General features: G+C 29.5%; 1 protein-coding gene across 1 annotated transcript; it reads left to right on the forward strand.

Moving 5' to 3' along the window:
- The first annotated feature begins 163 nt into the window (after nt 1-163).
- On the forward strand, nt 164-21,332 carry LOC100200883 (bolA-like protein 1). The gene is made up of 6 exons (XM_065796553.1): nt 164-323; nt 3,390-3,441; nt 11,462-11,526; nt 12,293-12,361; nt 19,762-19,862; nt 21,042-21,332. Exons 1-5 carry the CDS (start codon nt 258-260, stop codon nt 19,837-19,839), a joined length of 330 nt encoding a protein of 109 aa, XP_065652625.1. The 5' UTR covers nt 164-257; the 3' UTR covers nt 19,840-19,862; nt 21,042-21,332.
- The last annotated feature ends 2,321 nt before the right edge of the window (nt 21,333-23,653 follow it).

Raw genomic sequence — 23,653 nt, forward strand, 5'->3', positions numbered from 1 at the left:
ATATGTGTATATGCATGTATACCATACTTTAAATTTAAACATATAGTATTTTCGAAAGTGTAATAGTTCATAGTGCAATTGTACAACTTGTCACGGATCGGGTTACAAATCCAACAGGTACCATACACCAAACTTGAAATTTAAATGAATGCGTGCGCATGTTTCTTTTTACATTTCATTTTAATCAAAAGAAAGCTGAGAGGAATGTGAAAGAAAGCCGACGCTACATTATACACGATTTTTGCATCTTTTTAAAAATGGCGACTTCGGTGGGGAATGTAATTCGCGCTTCAATAATTCAAAAACTCACGGAAGCGTTAAAGGTTCTACAATTAAGATTCTGAAAAATACTTTAACGTCTGATATTTTTAAAATAATTGTTTTACTTTATTTTAACCAAAAAGGTCATAAATTTATACAAGCCATATTTACTTATTTATGTCCCCGGTTTTCACTACAGATTACATTAGATCTTTATTCAAAATTATAAAAATAAAAAATTTATCCAAGCCCAAATTAATTTACATAAGTTTTAAAAAATTTAAAATTTTTGAAATTTTAAAATTTGTCAAATATTTATTCTTGAACGATTTACCTTGTACTATTTCATTATTATAAACTTTTGAGTTTTATTTGATTAAAAATCAACTTTTCAAAATTATATTGCCTGACCACAAATTATTTGCCCACCAGACGACCTTATGAGATTGAATATATTTGAAATATTTCCATTAATTTCCATCGTCATAAATACTTTTATAGATTAAATACTTACATTTTGAATGTTCTTGGTGGACAGTACTAGTTTTTTCACTAGGTGATAATACCTTTTCACTAGGTGATGATACCTAGGCTAGACTAGTCTAGGACAATAGTCATTAGTGTCATTGTGAAATATAGTGATCGTATTTAAAGCATGGTTGTCTTTCAGGTCTACTCATTTGAAATAAATTAATACTTGTTAATGTTCCATTCAGTTAAAATTTAGTTTCAAACTTGTTAAAAAGAAAGAGGAAGCTTTTAATTTTTTTGTATATGCGAGGAGATAAATTGTTCTTCAAAGTTAGGTTATTATATTTGTCATTGTTATGGTATTATAACTGTTAAAATTTAAATGATATTTTTGCAATATTAAACCAATCATTTTAATTTTCGATTGTCACTAAATTAAAGTTTGTTTCATTAAGTTAAATATTATTGCCAATGATAATTAACTTTATGAAACTAGTAAAATGCATTTATGATTAACTACAAAACCAATAATAATGGTCTTGTAGTTAATCTTAAATGCATTTTAGAAGTTAATCTTACATTAAGAATCTCTGAATGGATTTATGTGATTTTTAAAAGCAATTAAATGATACTAGTCATGAACTAAATTATTGTAATTTAATTTCAATTAATTTATTGTAGTTAAAGTGTTTAGATTAATATATCTCCATAACACTTCATGACATCACAAAGCACTAGCAGTTATCTGTTGCTAAAGGTAAAGTTAAAAAAGTAGTTAAAGTATGAGGAGCATATTTCAAAAGTATGTGATGTAATTGAAGCAGAAATTAAGCTTATATTTCCCCAGACCGCAACTGTTGACAAAAGAAATACAATGATCTAGACAAATTAAAGCAGAAATAAAAGAAGGACTACTTGTTTGTGACAAAAAAAACCTCAAAATCAGCTAGTAACATTCACACCCAAGTCTCGGTCAAGATTATATGCTGCCAAGTATTTAAATGTTATTTAACATAAAATTCAAAAAGCATGTAAACTAAAAAAAAGTAAGATTATTTTTGAATTTCCAGACACTAAGGTTTTTTAAGACAAAAAAATATTTTCTGAAATAACATTAAATAGGGTCAACAAAATATTTAATGATGACAAATTTAATAGGTCAATGCCTAATAAAAAAAGGTTAGTTGAGTATTGGTAGAAACTACTACATTCAAAACTGTGTGGTTTTATGTAATCTTGTTACTTTTAAAATTAATTGAGTAAGGTGATAATTAACCCCCTTGTCTTAGTTTCAAATTTTATCACTCGCTCATAAAAATAAAAACTTAATACAAAGGTTTAATTCTTAATGATGATTTTATTCATCATTATGATTCATAAATCAGGTTTTGTTGACCTATAAAAAATCTTGAAACTCTCGGTTTGTCAAAAATTAGATTTTGGTTTCATTCTCACCATAATATAAAATGGATATAATCATATTAAATACTATTAAAATTATAAAACAGCTATTGAAAAATGTGCATTTGCTTGCAAGCCATAGTAGAATTATATTATTTTATAGGTGTTCTGTAAAATTTCTCACCCACACTTGACATTTTTTTAATTGTTTTAGTAAAGGTTCATTATAGTGTTTATTATTTTATAGTATTTATTTATAATTAATTAATCTAATAATTGTTAATTAATCTAATTATCTTAATATAATTTTAGTAATAAATAAATAATAAATAGTTAACGAAATAATAATAATTTAATAATTTAAAGTTATCAGACTTGAAACCTCAAAATAAATGTCTAAAATCTGAGGGGAAAAGGGGGCCCAGGTAATATATGCAATATTTCGAAAACTTTTCAGAGTTAGAGGTTGAAACTTTTTATGGAATTTTTATTTCGTTAAGTAATTTTGTCTTAATTGTGTAAAAAATAACAAAATCTGAGACATTTCATTGCATCATTTAAACTTTCTGGATCATTTGGCATGAAGTTATTCCAGTATTAATGTGTTGTTTTTTTTCAATTTTTAAAATTCCAACTTTAACCTAGACACTTTTCAGTCATAAAGAAATAAAAATTTAGGATTTTTTTCGTTTTAAAATGTCTTTTATATGTAGCTCATCTACTGAAAAATTGCATATAAAAAACATTTTATGACAAAATTAAGTTTGTTCACAACCAAACCCTTAAAGAATGTGTTTAATAAAATTTTAAAAGTATAAAATAAAACAAATGAAAGAGCATGAAATCAGTTTACAAAATATCAATTTGCAAATAAACCATGTAAAAGTTTCAGTTTAGTTTATAATATAAACTTTATATATACTTGGTTGCTCTCTCCAAAGTTTCTGAAAATTTTTTTTGGAAAATCACCAGAATGAAAATTTTGGAAAATCAGCAAAATAATATATATTTCAAAATTATATATATATTATTTTATACTATAATTATACTTTAAATTTATATTATAATCATATTTTGTATAATAATTATATTTCAAAATAATCTATAAAAAGTATAGCAAGTTTTGATTTCATCTTTTTTCTGAAAATCTTCAGATCATAGTCTTGTTATAAAATGGTGTGTTACTATGGCTACTTTTTTTTACAAATTTTTTTTTTCAGTAAATTTGAGTTGTAGAAATTTTTTCTTGATTTCAGCCATCATACTTAGATGTTATTAATGAAAGCTTCATGCATAATGTTCCAAAAGGTGATTTTATTTTAAACAATTGTGTTATATATATATATATATATATATATAATATATATATATATATATATATATATATATATATATATATATATATATATATAAATTATGTTAGTGTATTTTACAAATAGAGTGCTCAATGTTCTTAAAGAACAGAGAATAATAATTTAGTAAAAAACACTTATTTAACTTTTTTCTTCTAATATATATATATATATATGTATATATATATATATATATATATATATATATATATATATATATATATATATATACATATATATATACATATATATATATATACATATATATATACATACATATATATACATATATATATATATATACATATATATATATATATACATATATATATATATATACATATATATATATACATATATATATATATATATATTTATATATATATATATATATATATATATATATATATATATATATATATATATATATATATATATATAAAGACAGGGGGTGAAAAATGACACTTGTCACATTTTCTAATTATTTGAGTTATGTCCTCTACTACATAAACATAAACCTGAAGGTTACCAAATTATAAAAGTCCGACCCAAAAAAGGCCTATGTAATGCTACAAAATCACCCAAAAAAAATACAGTAGAAACAAACATAGCAACTTTCAAAGAAAAAATTTCATTTATCTCCTAAGTGAAAATGTGTGATATGTGCCTTTTTTCCCTTTTAGTCTTCATATATATATATATATATATATATATATATATATATATATATATATATATATATATATATATATATAATATATATATATACATATATATATATACATACATATATATAAATATACATATATATATATATATATATATAATATATATATATATATATATATATATATATATATATATATATATATATATATATATATATATATATACATATATATTTACATATATGAATTATGCTAGTGTATTCTACAATAATAAATTAGTAAAAACACTTATCTAATTTTTGTCTTCAACAGCATGTTTCTCCATCAGGAAGCTTCCTCATACAAAATTCTTCATCAGGAGCTTCCTGATGAACCAACTGATGAAGACATGCTGTTGAAGACAACTAAAAATTAGATTGTGTTTTTCCTAATTTATTATTGCTCTTTTTTTTTTTTTTTTTTTAAACATCTTTGCTTCCAACAAGGCTGCAAGCAGCCACTAATTAAGGTTGAAAGTTACTAAAAGTGAAAAGATGAAGATTGTAGAGCAAGATAACAATTGACGGATGACTTAAAGGATTGCAAATTATATGAATCAGGAAAACAAGATGAAGGAAGCGAATTTCAAAGAGCTGATGTTCGAGGAAAAAAAAAGACGAATAAGCGTTTTTGGAGCACTTAGGAACAGTCACAAAAAAAGGATGAGACTTAAATAAATGATGAGTAACACGAGAATGAATTTTAGTTGATGGCACAAGAGACGCTAGCTCTTTAGAGCAGTGCTCATTATAGTATTTGTAGAAAAGAGAAAGAGAAGCAACATTATGACGATGTGATAATGGTTGGAGGTTGCCTGCAAGAGCAGTTCCAACTATGTTTACAATGCATTTTTGCACCTAGTCTAAAAGAGAAAGGGCATCGTTAGAAGATCCGCCCCAGATATGGCAACAGTATTCCATACAAGACCAGATTTGAGATTTATAGAGATAGAGAATAGAATCCGAAGTAAGAAAGTGACGAGCTCGATAAAGAGATGCAACCTTAGCAGATGCTAATTTTGCAACTGATTTGATATATGGTTTCCAAGAAAGATTGGAAATAAGAGTTAATTCTAGAAGATGAAGAGTAGATGACTCATCAAGTACATCACCATTCATAAATATAGGAAGATCTAAATTATCGGGATAATGATTGGCTGAAAAAAATTGAGTTTTATCTGTATTGAAGTTCACCAGCCACAGTGAGCCCCATGCTGTAGCAGAAGTGAGATCCTTTTCAAGCTCAAATGCCCCCTCCAAGCAATCAGAGAGTGTTGGTTTCTTATCACCACAAGAATAAATGGTAGTATCATCAGCAAACAATACCACATTAGATGAGAGAATATCTGGAAGATCGTTGATGTAAATTAAAAAGAGTATAGGGCCAAGGATAGAACCTTGAGGAACCCCTGAAGTTACAGAATAAGAAGAAGAGTGCTGTCCATCAAGGACAACTTTTATGCTACAATTGGAAAGGAAGGATTCAATAATCTTAAAGATGTTGCCAGACACACCATAAGAAGAAAGCTTCTGGAGAAGACCAGCATGCCAAACTTTATCAAAAGCTTTTGAAATGCCAAGAATGATGGAAAACAAGACTCCGATAAGCATTTGTTAAATGGTTTTGAGAATATAGATGACAGCTCCGGAGAACACTTCTGCAAGACAATAACAAGTATGTTGTCCGAGCCACAAGCTGTAGAAGAGTCTAGGCAGGAAATCACTTTAGATACAGAAGCTGGAGTGATACGAATGTCAAGTAATGGATAAACCTGTTTGTTGGCAATATCAGGTAGAACGCAACTAGTGGAATCAAGGGATGATATTGATGAAAAGTTTTTAGGAAACAATTCAGCTTTGTCTTTAGGTGAGGTGACAAAGTCTGAACCATACAAGAGAGGTGGAATTAAAGATTTACCCTTTTATTGATACTATTAAAGATTTTCCAGAAGTCACGAGAGGCTAATTTTTGAGATGACATACAAGATTTCATGGCATGAGAATAGCGGGCTTTGGCATTAGACAAAACCTTTTTACAATGGTTTCTAGCAGTAATAAACAGACGTCTGTTTTCTGGAGAATTGTTTTGCTGATAAATATGGAAGTAACGGTTTCGATTGGCAATCGCAGCAGCACAGTGTGAGGAAAACCATGGAGGACAGTGAGGCTTGACCTGGAATCATCGAGAGGGAACAAAAGATTCCATGCCAGCCTGAATCCATGAAGTTATGTAAGATAATGGTTTTAGAGAGATCAAACTGTGATCAGAAGCACCTAAGGGTGAATGTGGAGAAACTGAACACTGACTAGGATCAGAAACAAGGCATAAGTCGAGTAGAGAAGGTAAATGATTCGGGTTGTCAGGATAGCAAGTTGGAAAGTTGACTATTTGAGTTAGGGATTGTGAAAGGCAAAAGTTGTGGGCTTTAAAGCCTGCAGAGTCACTGACACTAGAGCCAAGCCATTCAGAGTGGTGAGCATTAAAGTAACCGACAACAACTATATTGCCTGATAGATAAAGAGAGTGGGCTTGGTCAATATGATCAGAAATAACATCAAAAAGAGTGCAGTCTTGAGATGAAGGAAAGTGGTATAGATCAAAATAAAGTCAATAGAGTAAAGTGGTGCTGTTAGAGTCTTTACGAATTAAAGGAAGATAACCATCAACACTAAGATCGCAAGATAAGACAGCTTAACTAAAATTAGTCTTACAAAGAACAAGTAGGTCTGGTGAACTTTGCAAGAGATAAGAATCAACAGAAGAAAAGTTACTTCGAAGAATGTAGTGAATGATAGGTTTAGAGAACTTGGTGATGATCATAGTTTATTGTGTTTTATATCTTTTGGTACTTTATTCATTATAAATTTAGATTGAAGAACTTGTCTCAAAACATAGATAGTACTCAGAACACCGTTCAATAACCCAAGTAATTGCCTCATTACTACTAATAAACCCTAAGCCGTAACAAAGAGCTCCAAATATGGCCTCTGCAATGCACACCAAAAGTACAAACGGGGACACCATCCATGCATAACATGGCACTGTTAATACTTTGATATTTTTCAGCTGTTGATGGAATCGGCCTCTCTAAGAGCTACTACAGAGTTTGGGAAACTTAACTTCTAGCCGGCCTCAGAACCATAAAACTGAGTCTTAGAGCTGTACCCTCATTAGGAGATAATAAAATGAGCTGCTTAGTCATAAAAACAGAGACACAAGCAATACCATGCATTTAACATCTGCTTAAGATGAGTATTTTTATCGAGACACTAATTCTAAAAACTATTTAACAAACTTGATAAAACTTTATAAACTCGGATTTGCAATTTTTTAGTTTCAAATCCTATAACTTTTTAATATTGTGGGACTGAATAACAAACTCTTCTGGTTAAATAAACTAAAAAAAATTGATGCAACAAACTTTAAAAATAAAAATGTGCACTTCAGAAAAAATGAAAATTTATCACTAGATTTGAAACTCTATTATCGATATTGTATAATATATTTGAAATATATAGATAAATTTATAGAAATATATAGAGAATATAAATGAATATATAGATTTGAAACTCTATTATTATTATTATTATTATTATTATATGCCCACAACGTTTTGAATAAGTCTTTAGATTATTTATCATCTTTGTATATAAAAATGTATTTTTTTATTTTTATTCTATTAGCCGCACATTCTGGATGAATAATATTACAACGTTTTTATTATTATAAAGTCTACTGAGTTCTAAAGGTACTATGCAAATAATCAACAGGCACTCTTCATTTGCCACTATTTTCATTTTAACTTACCTGTTTGTAAACACTATATCCTGTAGCACCATTAAAACCAGCCTTGCATCTAAACATCAGTTTAGTTAATTCCTTAGCATTATGTTTTGTATACCACATTGCTTTTTAAGAGTGTGTTTTAGAAAATCTAGAAAAGAAAATTTAGAAAAGCGGTATTTGTACTGAATAGCCATCCATTTTAATGTTCTTGGAATAGCATTTAGCTTTTGAAGATACTATACTATTATACAAAGGAGATATGTGGCAGCCGTGTTATGAATGCTTAAGCTTCATCGAATGAATATATCTATGCAGGTTTAATGGGTATTTATTTTAAATAATAAAAATTTTTGTGCCAGTTTTGTACTTAAACTCACTTCTTAGTTTCAATTTTGTTGCATGTTGCATATTGCATGTTGCATGTTGAAGTAATTTATGTCTAAATAAAATATTAAAAACATTGTTAAGCTTATTCTTTTTGTTTTGTTACAAGCTTTTTCGAAAGAGCGACATGGTTTCCCAACTTCATTAACTGATGATGTAGCATTTAATGAACTGTAGGTATATTGAAAATCTTGAGCTAGCCAGTTTTCATTACTTCTCTCAAAATGAGTTTAATATCTGCAGAAACTAGAATAGTTAATTTCAATGAAAAGAATGGTATATCATAAAAACTAGTTGATTTTGTTGTATAAGTCCGTAAATGTTACCAATTCTTATATTATTACTATATAAAAAAACAAAAAAATTGTTAGGTTAACAGTGCAATTAGTATTGAATAAAATAACAAACAAAATAACATGTATTTTTGTTTACGAGAAATAAAAGTTGATTTCAAGCAAATAACATAAGCTACAAGTCATTATTTTAAAATGTTAAAGAAACCCAAAAAGGGAAGTTAGGGGCAATGTATATAGTTCAAATAGGTTGTACACATATTACATTTACAAGTTCAAGCATTCAATATAGGTTCTCCTCAGTTCCCTAAATTACAAGACACTTTTACTTTGAAAACTTACTTCGAAAAGCTTAAATAAAATAGTGTTAAATATTTTAAATATATAAACTAATCCCGTAAGCTCATAAAACTTACTGTTTACTATAGCTATGCATAAAAAATAAAAATTTCATGCTTTTTTTAAAAAAAAAAAATTTTCATTATACATGAAACCGCAATTGATTTTTGTGGTTTTAAAAGATACTATTATACTCAAAACAATTTTTAAAATTTTAAACGAGAGTATTACAAATATGTTTTGTTATATAGTTTTGAATATAATAAACATTTATTTTTTAGGTTTTGTCCACCACCTGGCCCACTGTGCAGTGGTGTGAAAAATATTAGAATCACATATTTAAAAAGCATAAAACAATGGTTTTGTGTAAAATAATTTGTAAATTCTTTATATTGCTTAAATCAAACACATTCACACTAAAAAAAAAAGGTAGAAATTTCTACCTTAGGGTAGGATATGTGATATACCCTTAGTAAGGTATAATTTTCTACCTTTTAAGGTAGAAAATTATATTAAAAACAATTATTTGTCATACAATTTTCTAACTTAAAGGTATAATTTTCTACCTTATAAGGTAGAAAATTATACCTTACTAAGGGTATATCACATATCTTACCTTAACTAAAAATTTCTACCTATATTTTTTAGTGTGTTGATGCACCTTTTAATTTTTTTTTTTTTTTTCTTGTGTTATTCGCCATTTCTTTAAGAACATTGAGTAGAATACACCAACATGTTCTTGTTAGTGTATTCTACTAAATGTTCTGTTCTTTGAGAACTATTTATAGAATATACTAACATGTTTTATATATATATATATATATGTATAATGTTAGTGTATGCGGTAGTGGTGTAGTGGTAAAAGCGCCCGCTTCATAAGTGAGAGGTTCTGAGTTCGATCCCCACCACATCTCTTGTAGTACCGCGCTTAACTTGTTTCTCCGCGCAGCGTCCTTGTTCCTCAAGGTTCGTGTTTCGGAGTTATAGAGTTGAGAGAGAGTTATAACCACTATTAAGTAGCCTCCTCACCTGTAGTGGCCTTCTCGGCCTTGAGGAGGTGAATAAAAAAAATATATATATATATATATATATATATATATATATATATATATATATATATATATATATATATATATATATATATAACCCCTAACTGGTGTCAGAAAGTTTTTCTGTATTTTATTGACACAAAAAAAAAAAAAAATGTAAGACCAGAATTTTTTATTTTTTTTAATTGATAGTCTGCCTGCCCCAACCAAACCCTCAGTCAATGTAGCAGCACTTCCTTGCATGTCAGATTATTAATTAGTCGATGTAGCAGCACTCCATTGCGAGTCAGGCTATATGTCAGTCGATGTAGCAAAACTCCGTGCATGATTTACAGTAAAAAAAATAATAATAAAAACATTTTATTAAAAAAAATAAAAGTAAAAACATTTTTTATATTATTAAGAACATTTAATTGACCAGAATGTTTTTAAAAACATTAGAATGTTTTTAAAAACATTAGAATGTTTTTAAAAACATTAGAATGTTTTTAAAAACATTAGAATGTTTTTAAAAACATTAGAATGTTTTTAAAAACATTCTGGTCAATTAAATTTCCGTTTTTACAGTTTTTTAAAAAAATGATTAATTTTAATTAAATTAATGGTTTTAACTCTCTGACAACACGGAAATGTTGGACGAAAGTCAAAAGTAATTAAAAGTGACGTATTTGTTGGCAAAAGAATCATTTTTTACCTTCCGTACTCCCAAATGCAACAATTTATAAAACTATATATATATATATATATATATATATATATATATATATATATATATATATATATATATATATATATATATATATATATTCCTAATCAATTTCTGGGGTAAAACGCATTGTTCAATCCGTAAAAGTTAATATTTACCTAAGTTCATGGTGGAGCAAGTGTTTGTCTTACTTTCCCAACTTTAAATTATGGTTTTTTAGCCTCACATAAATGTTGTTTAAATGATTTAAATTATATAATTTTATAATACTTATATTATGTAGTACATATAGCGTATAGTATATACTATATTATATATAATTATATAGTATTTTATATTATTATTTAATTAAATTATATAGGGTTTGATGTAAATCAGTTTTTAAAATAAATTTTTTTAGGTGCTGCTTAGAAATTTTTTAAACAGATTTTAATAAATTTATGCTTATCAAATAGATTTTTTAATTATTAAAAATGAATTCTTGAATCACAAATATTGTAGCAAAGTAATTATTATTCAAGATAAGATTCAGGCAACCATTTGTGAGTTTTCAAGGAAATAAAGAAGCTATGTATAATAAATACTTTGATATATATGAAGCTATAAAATAAAGATTTTTACTGTGTTCTCCTTCGTAAAAGCCGGATATCTGGCAACACTAATCTTATATCATATTATATATATCATATATACAATAAAATTATAATTTCAGACGCTGAAACTCATTTTAAAGTTGTTGTGGTATCGAAGGAATTTGATGGAAAACCTTTAATTCAGGTATAAAAAATATACAAAGTAAATTGTTACAATGTGCATACGAATGAAACTATAGAAGTTTTTTGTCTGCAAAAAAGTTAATTTTTGAAATTTCAAGAAAAAACTTTGTTGATATTTTTCAGCTGTTTCCAGCCTTACTTATTTGGTTATAAGAGATATTACCAATATTTTTTTGCGATTTTGTTACTAATTTGTTGGGCTTTTTTTCTATTTTTGGGTGGTTTTTTTTGTTTGTTTGATTAGGATAATTTGTTTCTAATTTATTAATTGTTTTGCTTGTGGTCTCTTTGTTGACTTACATAAAGCATTTGTTAGTGTTAACTACTCAATCCTTCTTGGTAAAATGAAATACTTTGGTATCAGTGGTACACCAATGATACTAAAAGTGTTATTTTAAAATAAATCATTCCTCTCTTGGGCTTTATTTTTTTTATTTGCTTATAAAAATTACAAACAAATTTTCATTAGTAATGGTTTACTGGCTCTCCTAGCGCTCTTTGGGCTCCTAATTCTTATGTTCTACATGCTCTTTCAACTACTCTGCTTTTTCTGCTGTGTATTTTTGTATGATATTGAAACTCCATTTCCACGGTATAGAAACTCCATTTCCATGTGATTGAAATTGTATTTTTTTAAGTTTATTTATTATATAAGAAATGATTAGAATGTAAGAAATGATTGGAGTATAAGAAATGATTGGAATGTTTCTTATTTCTTAGGAATCAAAGAAAATATTTTTAAAATATTAAAATTTTTTTTATTTTAGAGGCATCGTTTTATTAACGATTTGCTTAAACAAGAACTTTTAGCTGGAGTTCATGCTTTGTCAATTCAGGTATTTGTTTATTTGTGATAACTTGTGCAGGAATTCTTTAAAATGCGTTTCCACAACTGCTTTTAGAGTTCTGGTAACAGGGTTGCCACCAAATCAAGAAAAGTCAAGGAAATTTAGAAAGGATTGGAGAAAATTAGAGGGAGAAATTTTGATTTAGTTTGAAATCAAGGAGTTTTAAATTTTGTACTATTTTGTTTTAATGTTTTAAAATGTTTTATAGTAAATAATATTTTCTTTATAGTTTACTAATTAAATATTCATAAGGCTGTTAAGATTATTTAATTAATGTTGGATAATTATAATTGAAAATTAATCTTATTCTGGTCATTTAACAGTAGTTTTACAGTATAAACCAAACAAAAAGTTTATGCAAAACATTTTATATAAGTTTGAGTGGAACCATATTTTATAATTTAATTATTAGGTGCTAATTTATAAGTATAATTTATAAGCATAAGTAATAATTTAATTATTAGGTGTTTTTTTATGAAGAAATAACTACAACATGTGATGATTTTCAAGATATTTTCTAACCATATTGTATTTTCATTTTCTTTATAAAATAAATAAAATATTTAAATGGCAACTTATTTCAATTATAAGTGGTTAAGTTATCCATTTTTTGGAACATGGCTTATTTAATTTTACTGTTCAAATATGGGTCAGAAAGAAGTAATAAGTCACAGGAGGGGAAATGTTCTAAAGTCAAAGCTAGTATTTAGTAAAAAAATTCCAGTTTAGAGATGGTGTCTCGATAAAAATACTCATCTTGGGCAGATGTTAAACGCATCCGGCTACTGTCTTGTAGAAGGCCTCCTAGGCAAAGACTTAAGGGGTAAACAGATTCTATCTGTTGACCAGCCTCGCACCCCTTCTTCATCTATTAGGCTGGCGCAGATGTATTTTTAGTACATTGTTTCCAGTTTAGGATGTTGAATGCTGGATCTTCTTGACTCAATGCATGGGTTTTGTCTTGTGTTTTTATGACTAGGCAACTCATTCTATTATCTCCTAATGAGGGTACAGCTCTAAAACTCAGTTTTATGGATCTGAGGCCGGCTGGTAGTCAGGTTTCCTGACTCTGTAGTAGCTCTCAGAGAGGCTGATTCCATCAACAGCTAAAAAATATCAAAGTATTAACAGTGCCATGTTGCGCATGGATGGTGCCCCTGTTTGTACTTTTGGTGTGCATTGCGGAGGCCACACTTGGAGCCCTTTGTTATGGCTTAGGGTCTATCAATAGTTATGAGCCAATTCCTTGGGCTATTAAACAGTGTACTGAGTTCTATCTATGCTTTGAGTCAAGTTCTTCAACAAAATTAAAAATGAATAAAGTACCAATAACTATAAAACACAAAAAACCATATTCATCACCTTAGGTGCTTCCCAAACATTCCCAAACCCAACATTCATTTATCACCAAGTTCTCTAAACCTATAATTCACTAATATTTGTGGTCTTTGAAGTAACTTTTCTTCTGTTGAATCTTATCTCTTGCAAAGTTCACCAGACCTACTTGCTCTTTGTGAGACTAATTTGAGTTCAGCTGTCTCATCTTGCGATCTTAGTGTTGATGGTAATCTTCATTTAATTTGTAAAGACTCCAAAAGTCACATGCTTGGCCTGGGCATATACATTCGTAAGAATTCCCCCATTTGTCATGAAACTAGGTTTGAATCCACAGACTATTCTTTCATGTGCTTTCGCTTAGCACCACTTCACTCTATTGCCTTTCTATTTGTTCTATATCACTCTCCTTCATCTCAAGACTGCACGCTTTTTGATGTTATTTCTGATCATATTGACCAAGTCGTCTCTCTTTATCCATCAGCTAATATAGTTGTTGTCGGTGACTTTTATGCTCACCGCTCTGAATGGCTTGGCTCTAGTGTCAGTGACTCTGCAGGCTTTGAAGCCCACAACTTTTGCCTTTCACAATCCCTAACTCAAATAGTCAACTTTCCAACTTGCTTTCTTGACAACCCGAATCATATACCTTCTCTACTCGACCTATGCCTTGTTTCTGATCCTAGTCAGTGCTCAGTTTCTCCACATTCACCCTTAGGTGCTTCTGATCACAGTTTGATCTCTCTAAAACTATTATCTCATTATTCTTCATCATCTGAATCCCCCTATCATTGTACCTCTTACAACTACCTTGGAGCTGACTTGGACTCTTTCTGTGATTTTCTTCGTGATGGCCCTTGGGTAGAAATCTTTCATCTTCCTATTGACAAATGTACTTCTTACATAACTTCATGGATTCAGGCTGGCATGGAATCTTTTGTTCCCTCTCGATGATTCCAGGTCAAGCCTCACTCTCCTCCATGGTTTTCCTCACACTGTGCTGCTGCGATTGCCAATCGAAACCGTTACTTCCGTATTTACCAGCAAAACAATTCTCCAGAAAACAGACGTCTGTTTATTACTGCTAGAAACCATTGTAAAAAGGTTTTGTCTAATGCCAAAGCCCGCTATTCTCATGCCATGAAATCTTGTATGTCATCTCAAAAATTAGCCTCTCGTGACTTCTGGAAAATCTTTAATAGTATCAATAAAAGGGTAAATCTTTAATTCCACCTCTCTTGTATGGTTCAGACTTTGTCACCTCACCTAAAGACAAAGCTGAATTGTTTCCTAAAAACTTTTCATCGATATCATCCCTTGATTCCACTAGTTGCGTTCTACCTAATATTGCCAACAAACAGGTTTATCCATTACTTGACATTCGTATCACTCCAGCTTCTGTATCTAAAGTGATTTCCTGCCTAGACTCTTCTACAGCTTGTGGCTCGGACAACATACCTGTTATTGTCTTGCAGAAGTGTTCTCCGGAGCTGTCATCTATATTCTCAAAACCATTTAACAAATGCTTATCAGAGTCTTGTTTTCCAGCCTGCTAGAAAGCAGCATCCCTTATCCCTATCTTCAAAAATTCTGGAGAGCGATCTGATTCATCTAACTACTGTCCCATTAGTCTTCTTCCTATCATAAGCAAGGTTTTTGAATCTTTAATTAATAAACACTTAATTTCTCATCTTGAATCTAATAACATACTTTCTGACCATCAATATGGATTTCGATTTTCTTTTTCTACAGCTGATTTGCTAACAATAATAACCGATAGGTTTTATTGTGCATTAGATAAAGTTGGAGAAGTTAAGGCCATCACTCTTGGCATTTCAAAAGCTTTTGATAAAGTTTGACATGCTGGTCTTCTCCATAAGCTTTCTTCTTATGGTGTGTCTGGCAACATCTTTAAGATTATTGAATCCTTCCTTTCCAATTGTAGCATAAAAGTTGTCCTTGACGGACAGCACTCTTCTTCTTATTCTGTAACTTCAGGGGTTCCTCAAGGTTCTATCCTTGGCCCTATACTCTTTTTAATTTACATCAACGATCTTCCAGATATTCTCTCATCTAATGTGGTATTGTTTGCTGATGATACTACCATTTATTCTTGTGGTGATAAGAAACCAACACTCTCTGATTGCTTGGAGGGGGCATTTGAGCTTGAAAAGGATCTCACTTCTGCTACAGCATGGGGCTCACAGTGGCTAGTGAACTTCAATACAGATAAAACTCAATTTTTTTCAGCCAATCATTATCCCGATAATTTAGATCTTCCTATATTTATGAATGGTGATGTACTCGATGAGTCATCTACTCTTCATCTTCTAGGATTAACTCTTACTTCCAATCTTTCTTGGAAACCATATATCAAATCAGTTGCAAAATTAGCATCTGCTAAGGTTGCATCTCTTTATCGAGCTCGTCACTTTTTTACTTCGGATTCTATTCTCTATCTCTATAAATCTCAAATCTGGTCTTGTATGGAATACTGTTGCCATATCTGGGGCAGATCTTCTAACGATGTCCTTTCTCTTTTAGACTAGGTGCAAAAACGCATTGTAAACATAGTTGAAACTGCTCTTGCAGCCAACTTCCAACCATTATCACATCGTCGTAATGTTGCTTCTCTTTTTCTTTTCTACAAATACTATAATGAGCACTGCTCTAAAGAGCTAGCGTCTCTTGTGCTATCAACTAAAATTCATTCTCGTGTTACTCGTCATTTATTTAAGTCTCATTCTTTTTTTGTGACTGTTCCTTAAGTGCTCCAAGGAAACAAGATGAAGGAAGCTCTTTGAAATTCGCTTCCTTCATCTTGTTTTCCTGATTCATATAATTTGCAATCCTTTAAGTCATCCGTCAATCGTTATCTTGCTCTACAATCTTCATCTTTTCTCTTTCAGTATCTTCCAATTTTAATTAGTGGCTGCTTGCAGCCTTGTTGGAAGCGAAGATGTTTAAAAAACTAAAAGTTCAAGCCTGCAATTTTTTCAGTAAATTAATCCAATAATAATTTTTACAGATCTATTCTATTTTGTATGTATACAAAATAATTTCTCATTAACTTATATAATGAGAATGGCCTACTATATGAAGGTGATGTAATGCTATTGAATACTGGATAGCTCAGTTGGTTAAAGCGTCAAATGAAAAGTAAAAACCTGGACTGTTGTGTGGTATGAGTTCAAATCCTGCTACCACCAACTCAGCGCTTGAGTAGTACTTGGATTGGCAATAATGTCGGTCAATAACAGGCACTACTTTGGATTAGTATTAATGACTCTTTGTGGCTGTTCCTATGCTAAGCCAACAATATCTTTTGAGAGCATTGAAAAATATAGCATGAAAATTCAAATTAAAAAAATATTTAGTCTAACAAATTATTGGTTTTCTATATAATACAGAAGTATAGAAATTCCTGGAAAGGTACAACTTACTGTCAGACAATCAATATGGTTTTTGATCCTCTTGCTCCAAGGCTAACTTGCTATCTGCTGTGACTGAATTTTATGGAGGCGGAGAGGCTAGGGCTATTGCTTTTGACATATTTAAAGCTTTCAACAAAGTTTGGCATGTTGGTCTTCTCCATAAGCTTACTTCATATGATGTATCTGGGAAAGTTTTTGAGATAATCAAATCATTTCTTTCTAACCACTTTATTAAAGTCATTCTTAAAAGCCAACACTCTTCTTCATTTCCTGTTTCTTCTGGGGTACCTCATGGTTCTATCCTTGGTCTGTTTTGTTTCTTATCTACATTAATGATCTTCCTGACAACCTTACATCTAAAGTAACTTTTTTTGCTTATTAATCAACTTTATCCTCCTTTCTTGACAAAAAGTCTTCTCTTTTAAATCACTCAGAACAGGCAGTCCATCTTGAATCTGACCTCACTTCTGTAACAGATTGGGGCTTGCAGTTGCTTGTAAATTTTAACTCTAACCAAACTCAGTTATTTACTGCAAACAACTACCACAATACTGTCAGAATTCCTATATTAATAAATGGCAACCCTCTCACTGAAATCTCTTCTTTAGGTCTTGGATCATCGTTTACTACTGACCTTTCATGGAAACTATATCGACTGTAAAGAGCACAAACGTAATATGTCCAAAAACCAAAATATGGAGAAAAATGGATTTCAATTTTCAAAATATTTGCTAAAATCAAGATATTACACTTGTGTTTTGTGTTATATCTAATGATGGATATCACTTGTGGACATATTACAAATGTCCTTTACAAGCTTATGTTACTGCCAATAAGAATATAGTAAAACATTGATTTCATAAAAATGTGGACATACTACGTTTGTGCTCTATACAGTCGATATATACAATTGATTACTAAATTAGCATTTGATAAGGTTGCTTCTCTTTATTGTGTTTGGCATTTTCCTACTCCTTTGTTCCATTCTCTACCTCTACAAATCTCTTACTCCTCCCTGTATGGAAAACTATTTTCATATTTGGGCAGGTTTTTCTAATGATGCTCTTTCTCTTCTAGACAAGGTTCAATAACACATTGTAAACATAGTTAGACCCGTTCTATATGCTAAGCTTGAGCCTCTTTCCCATGATAAAGTTGCATCTCTTTCTCTTTTCTACAAATACTATCATGGTCGCCGCTCAAAAGAGCTATTATCTCTAGTTCCATCAGCTAAAACTCATTCTCGCTTGACTCATCATTCAGCTAAGTCTCATTCGTTTACTGCATCTGTCCCGGCATGCATTTAAATTTTTTATTCCTCTAGTTTTTTTTCCCACACTTCAATCCTTTGGAACTCTTTCCCATTTTCATGTTTTGCCTGACTCATACAACCTACAAAAAAAAAAAATTTACATTTTTAGTTTTTTATAATCTAGTTCATTTTGGAAAGACTTGTGAACATTGTGAACACAACACAACACAAAACACAAAAAGTGTGAACATTGATTTAGTGTATAATGTCTTCAGTTATTGTGTTGATGTGGTTTCCATGTTTGCTTCATCTTTCTTGTCTCTTGGAGCAGGAGCTGCTTTTAACTGCTTGCAATTTTTGAACAATATGTCCAACCTTTTTTTTACTCACACATAAGGAACAAAAAATTTTTCATACCTTAAATTTTCTTTTATTGTACACAAGAGCATGAACATTTTAAGTTGTTTACAGAGGTACTTTCTGTTAAGAAATGTCGTTATTTATTTTCAGAACTACTTTCTTTCAAGTTAGAAATCTAGGCACTTGTAATAAAGGCATAAAAATTATTTAATCTCAGGCCACTGTTTTTGGTGACAAATTCTATATGTTGATTCAAATTGTCAATGCTGTTGTTACTCACATCATGACAATTTTTTTTGTATTAAATAAGTTTAATACCATACTATAATACTGTTTATGACAGGGATACTGTATATGGCAGAAATATTGTATATGACAGAAAAACAGTATATGACAGAAATAACAGTATATAACAGGATAACAGTATATGACAGAAATAAGCGTTAAAAATGCTCCAGAGAACCAGTATTTATTTCAAAATCACAATAAAACTTGCTATGTAAACAAATGGGTGCTGCTTGATGGGGTGAAAACATAAAAAATTAAAAACATTCAGTGCAAAAAGGATCAAACTCTAGAGCAAACTTTTTTTTGCACCTAAAAGTAAGAAATTTTTAAGTATCCAAGATGTTTGAATCTAAATTGTTTTTTCACCAGCGAGTTCTTCTTTTAAGTACTAATAATCCAATTAAACCTTGCCAAAAGTTGATTTGCATCTTTTTTTCAATGGTGTCTTTTTTTACTATAGTAGTATTTTTCTTTTTCCTTCTCTTTCAAAAAAAAAATTAAAAAAAAAAAATATATATATATATATACATACATAAATCATAATTTTTATTTTATTTTAAAACAAGGGTTATAAAATTATTTTAACTTATATGTTAATAATTTTAAAAAAAATCGTATAGAAAAATTAAGTTATTTGTTTCATAATTTTAGCTATATTTAATCTTTGCGTTTTATTTTAAAATGTTTCTCATAAAAGCATTCAATTTATTTAAATTTAGGCAAAGACACCTGAACAATGGGCACAAAACTGCAATGTATCGCTATCTCCTCCTTGTTTAGGTGGAAGTAAAAAATAAAAGAATCTTCAAATTTAATAAAGGTTTACGTCAGTTTTTTTTTTTTGTTCATTTGGAATTTATGGAGTAGTTTTTTCATATTCATAGAATATGATTATAAATCTGGTGGAAAGAAGAGATTTAGTATTTAAAGTTTCTTTTAAAAAGAATAGATTTAGTAACAAAAAAGAAAATATAGAAGTGGTAATTTTTTTTTGAAGTGTTTATTTATTTTTTTTTATGTATTTTCTTTATGGCATTTCTTTTTTTTTTCAATGGTGAACCTATAACTGCTTTTTATAAGTCTTTTGATAGCTTAGTGGAAGTCTTTTGATAGATTAGTTGACGTCTTTAACGGTATTTTTATATATGCATTGCATAAGGCTCTCTCATTATTATTGTTAACGACCTTGCAATATAAATTTTTTAAACAGTACATTTTCAATTTAACGAACAATTATTTTATGTTATATTTGTTAAGTAAATGTGTGTTTAGTATAAATATATGTGTGTGTCACAGCCTGCTATGTATAACATGTCACATTTTGCAGCTTTTTCTAATAGGTTGATTTTTTAAGTAAACAAAAAAAAGTTTTTATAAGAGGTAACTTTTAGTTAAAGCTCAAAACTTATTCATGCTCAATTAAGCATAGTTCATTAACTTATAAATTTATGATTTAAACTGTATGGGGTCTTCCATAAAGTACGTACGCAGGTATAGGGGGAGTTATCAATAAACGTGAGAATGCGTACAAAGGGGAGGGGGTGTTAAAGACAGAGTACGTCCGCAGTTTGACTATCTCTTCCTCTCAATCTCTTCTTAAACTTCTTTCTTTTTTTAACACAAGCATTGAATTTCGCAAGTTTAAAAAACAAGTATTACGTTATATAATAATGTTTTGAAAAAATGTTTGCGTTTAGGAAGGAGGGATTGGTAATAAATATTGCGTACGTACGCAGATGGAGGGGTTTCGTTGAAAGACAACGGTGCGTTCAAGGAGGGAGGGGATCCTAAATCTGTAGTTTTACTCCGTACGTACTTTATGGTTACCCCTATTATAATTTTATTAGAAGTTATAATTTATATTGCGAATTTGTAAAAAATAAATTTTGTTGTTGATTTAGGAAAACACGTTTTTTCTTTAAAAGATGATGTTTATTCAATTTTTTTTTTTTTTTTAATCAGAATATTCAGAATTTCAATTTTTTTTTTTAATATTCAGAGATGAAAAATCAATGATCAAACCACTTGCTAAAGGCTTTATTAATTTAGCAATATTTTAAGGATATTACCACTTAAAAGAAACAGTCTAACTTGCTCACATTTGTTAGCTGAACATCACGTTCTTTTACAAACCAAGAGCCAATGGAACTTGTTTGCCATTGGATTTGAGTTGAAGATAAAAATTTTTATATTTTTTACTTTTATCGATTGTAACTATCGAGTGACATTTTTTCAATTTTATTTACGCGTTTACTATGCGTAATTTAATAAATTTTAGCGGTATTATAAACATCTTTTGTTACCTGCTAAAGCCACTATGATCTCTAAAGTACTTAGATGATCATCGTCTCTACCTTTGCTAAAAGCCTGCCTTTTTTTAAATAAATTAAACATCCCACGAATCTAGAAAAGTGTTGAAAAAAAAACAGCAGTCAGGAAAAAGTAAATAATTTGTGATTGGAATTATTTTAACTTGTTTTTTATTTGTAAAAAATGGTTATAATTTTAAAAATTTTATTTTTTAATATTTACTGATTGCGGCGGAACTTATGACCTTAGAGTCATTCATTCTTTATCTTTATTTCTTGCTTTACTTTTAAATAGTTCAAATTTACCAAAATGTTTTTTTACTTTTTGCCTTCAATAACGTCATTATATCAAGAAAAAATTGTAAAATAATGTTAATCAAGTCTTATACAGTTTTATACAGTTTTCAGTAACTTGTGGGCTAATTTAATAGACACTTTAAAATGTCTCTCTCCCTTTAGGGATGAGGGTGCAAATTAATTTAAGCCTCAAACAAAACTTGCTAGGACACTCTTCGTCAGTATACTAAAGCAAATAACAGGATGAGATATTTAGCAAATTTTCAAAACAATTTCTTATAGTTGCTACTTACAATAAAAAAATTTAACAAAATACCTAATAAAGTGTTTTTCACAGAGGGTTTTGGGATCTTCTATAAAGTACTTACGCTCGGAGGGGAAGAGAGGGTCTGCAAATAGCGTATATGAGATGGGAGGGCAGTGGTTCAATTATAAAAGAGAGGAGACTAAACTAAAAAAAATATCATAAAATGTTAGATAAATAGTTTAAAAGCGTTGGTACTTTTTAGGAGGTGGAGGGTACTCAAAAAAGCGTATAAATAAATTCGGGGGGGGGGGGGGGGTTGACGAAAAAAAAGCGTACGTACTTTATGGACGACCCCTTTTTAAATTGTTTATAATCTGCCTATATTTATATAAACTACATTTACATCCCTAGCAATAACTTAAGACTATTCTTTGTTTGACTGCGCTATGCGCTAAATTTGCAAAGTGCTAAATTTGGTATTTTTGGGAAAATTGGGTAAAAATGCAAAGGCGCTAAATTTGTAAAGTCAAACTAAGGACCGGCGGAGTCAACTTTTTAAGACTCGAGTTTAAATAAAAGATGAATTTAGATCATATGCGTATACCGAATTTAACTGAAAGACGAATTTAAGCCGTATATGTAGCTCGAATTTAACTGAAAGACAAATTTGGACTTCTAAACCGAATTTAACTGAAAGCTGAATTTGGATTTTAAAAACACATTTAATTAAAAAAAAATTTTAAGTGCTTTAAAAGTTATAAGTTTTAAAAAAATTTTGTTTTGTTTTTTGTTTTTTGCTTTAAATGTTCCAAAGAGACGGTTTTGCCACGGAGTACATCAGAAAAGTATTAACTACGTAATAATAAAAAGTAATAACTACGAAGTTCAAACCTCCTATAGTTACCGATGGTGCGAATATGCCCAGAGCTTGCTTCGAACCCTAGGTCTCTTGCTTCTAAAGCGAGCGCTCTAACCACTGCGCCGCGGTTGCTGTATAATCATTTTTATAAACTAAAATTGTTATTTTTTAGCTTGTAATTAACCATAATTTAAAACATGACATAAAGCAAGTGAAGCCAAGTAAATTTTAATTTTTTAAAAAATATATACGCTTACAAAAAACAATTTGCGTCAAAAGAAAAAATCTAAAAATTCAGTAATAATGAGAATTTAAGTTATGTAATCTTTACAACTTTTACAAATATTTTTGAACGAACACGAACAAACATTTGCAACGATTATTGAAAAATTTTGATTGTCAATTTTATGAAGAAAAGAGTTCGTTTAGAATATTAGGTTAAATATTCACCTGTTTTTTACCTTAAGGATTTTTTAAAAGCGTTAAATAAGATTTAACAAGTGATGAATAGACTTTGCGCCTAAAAAAGACTTTTCGAATATTGACTCTGTAAGACAAATTTATTTCCAACAAGTTTTTTTATTAATTGTCCATGGATCACAAAAGAAATAAGAAAATCTTCAAAACAAAAACTTTGAATTAAAAACAAACCTAAAAAATCTTGTTATACCAGACACAAAAATCCAATAAAAATGTAAAAATTACATGGGACATGAATGAAATAATTTTTAAAAAGGAACCTAATTCTAAAAAAATGCCTTCGAGAACAACGGCTAATAAAAATGATTTATATGAAAAAAGTAATATCTCTAATTGTATTAATATACAAATCAGAAGATACATAGTTTTAAAACATTTATAGGCTAATCTCATTCTTTCCCGTATTTTCAAAACTTCTT

The sequence above is a fragment of the Hydra vulgaris genome, chromosome 04, assembly GCF_038396675.1.
Source record: "Hydra vulgaris chromosome 04, alternate assembly HydraT2T_AEP".
Taxonomy (NCBI): Eukaryota; Metazoa; Cnidaria; class Hydrozoa; order Anthoathecata; family Hydridae; genus Hydra; species Hydra vulgaris.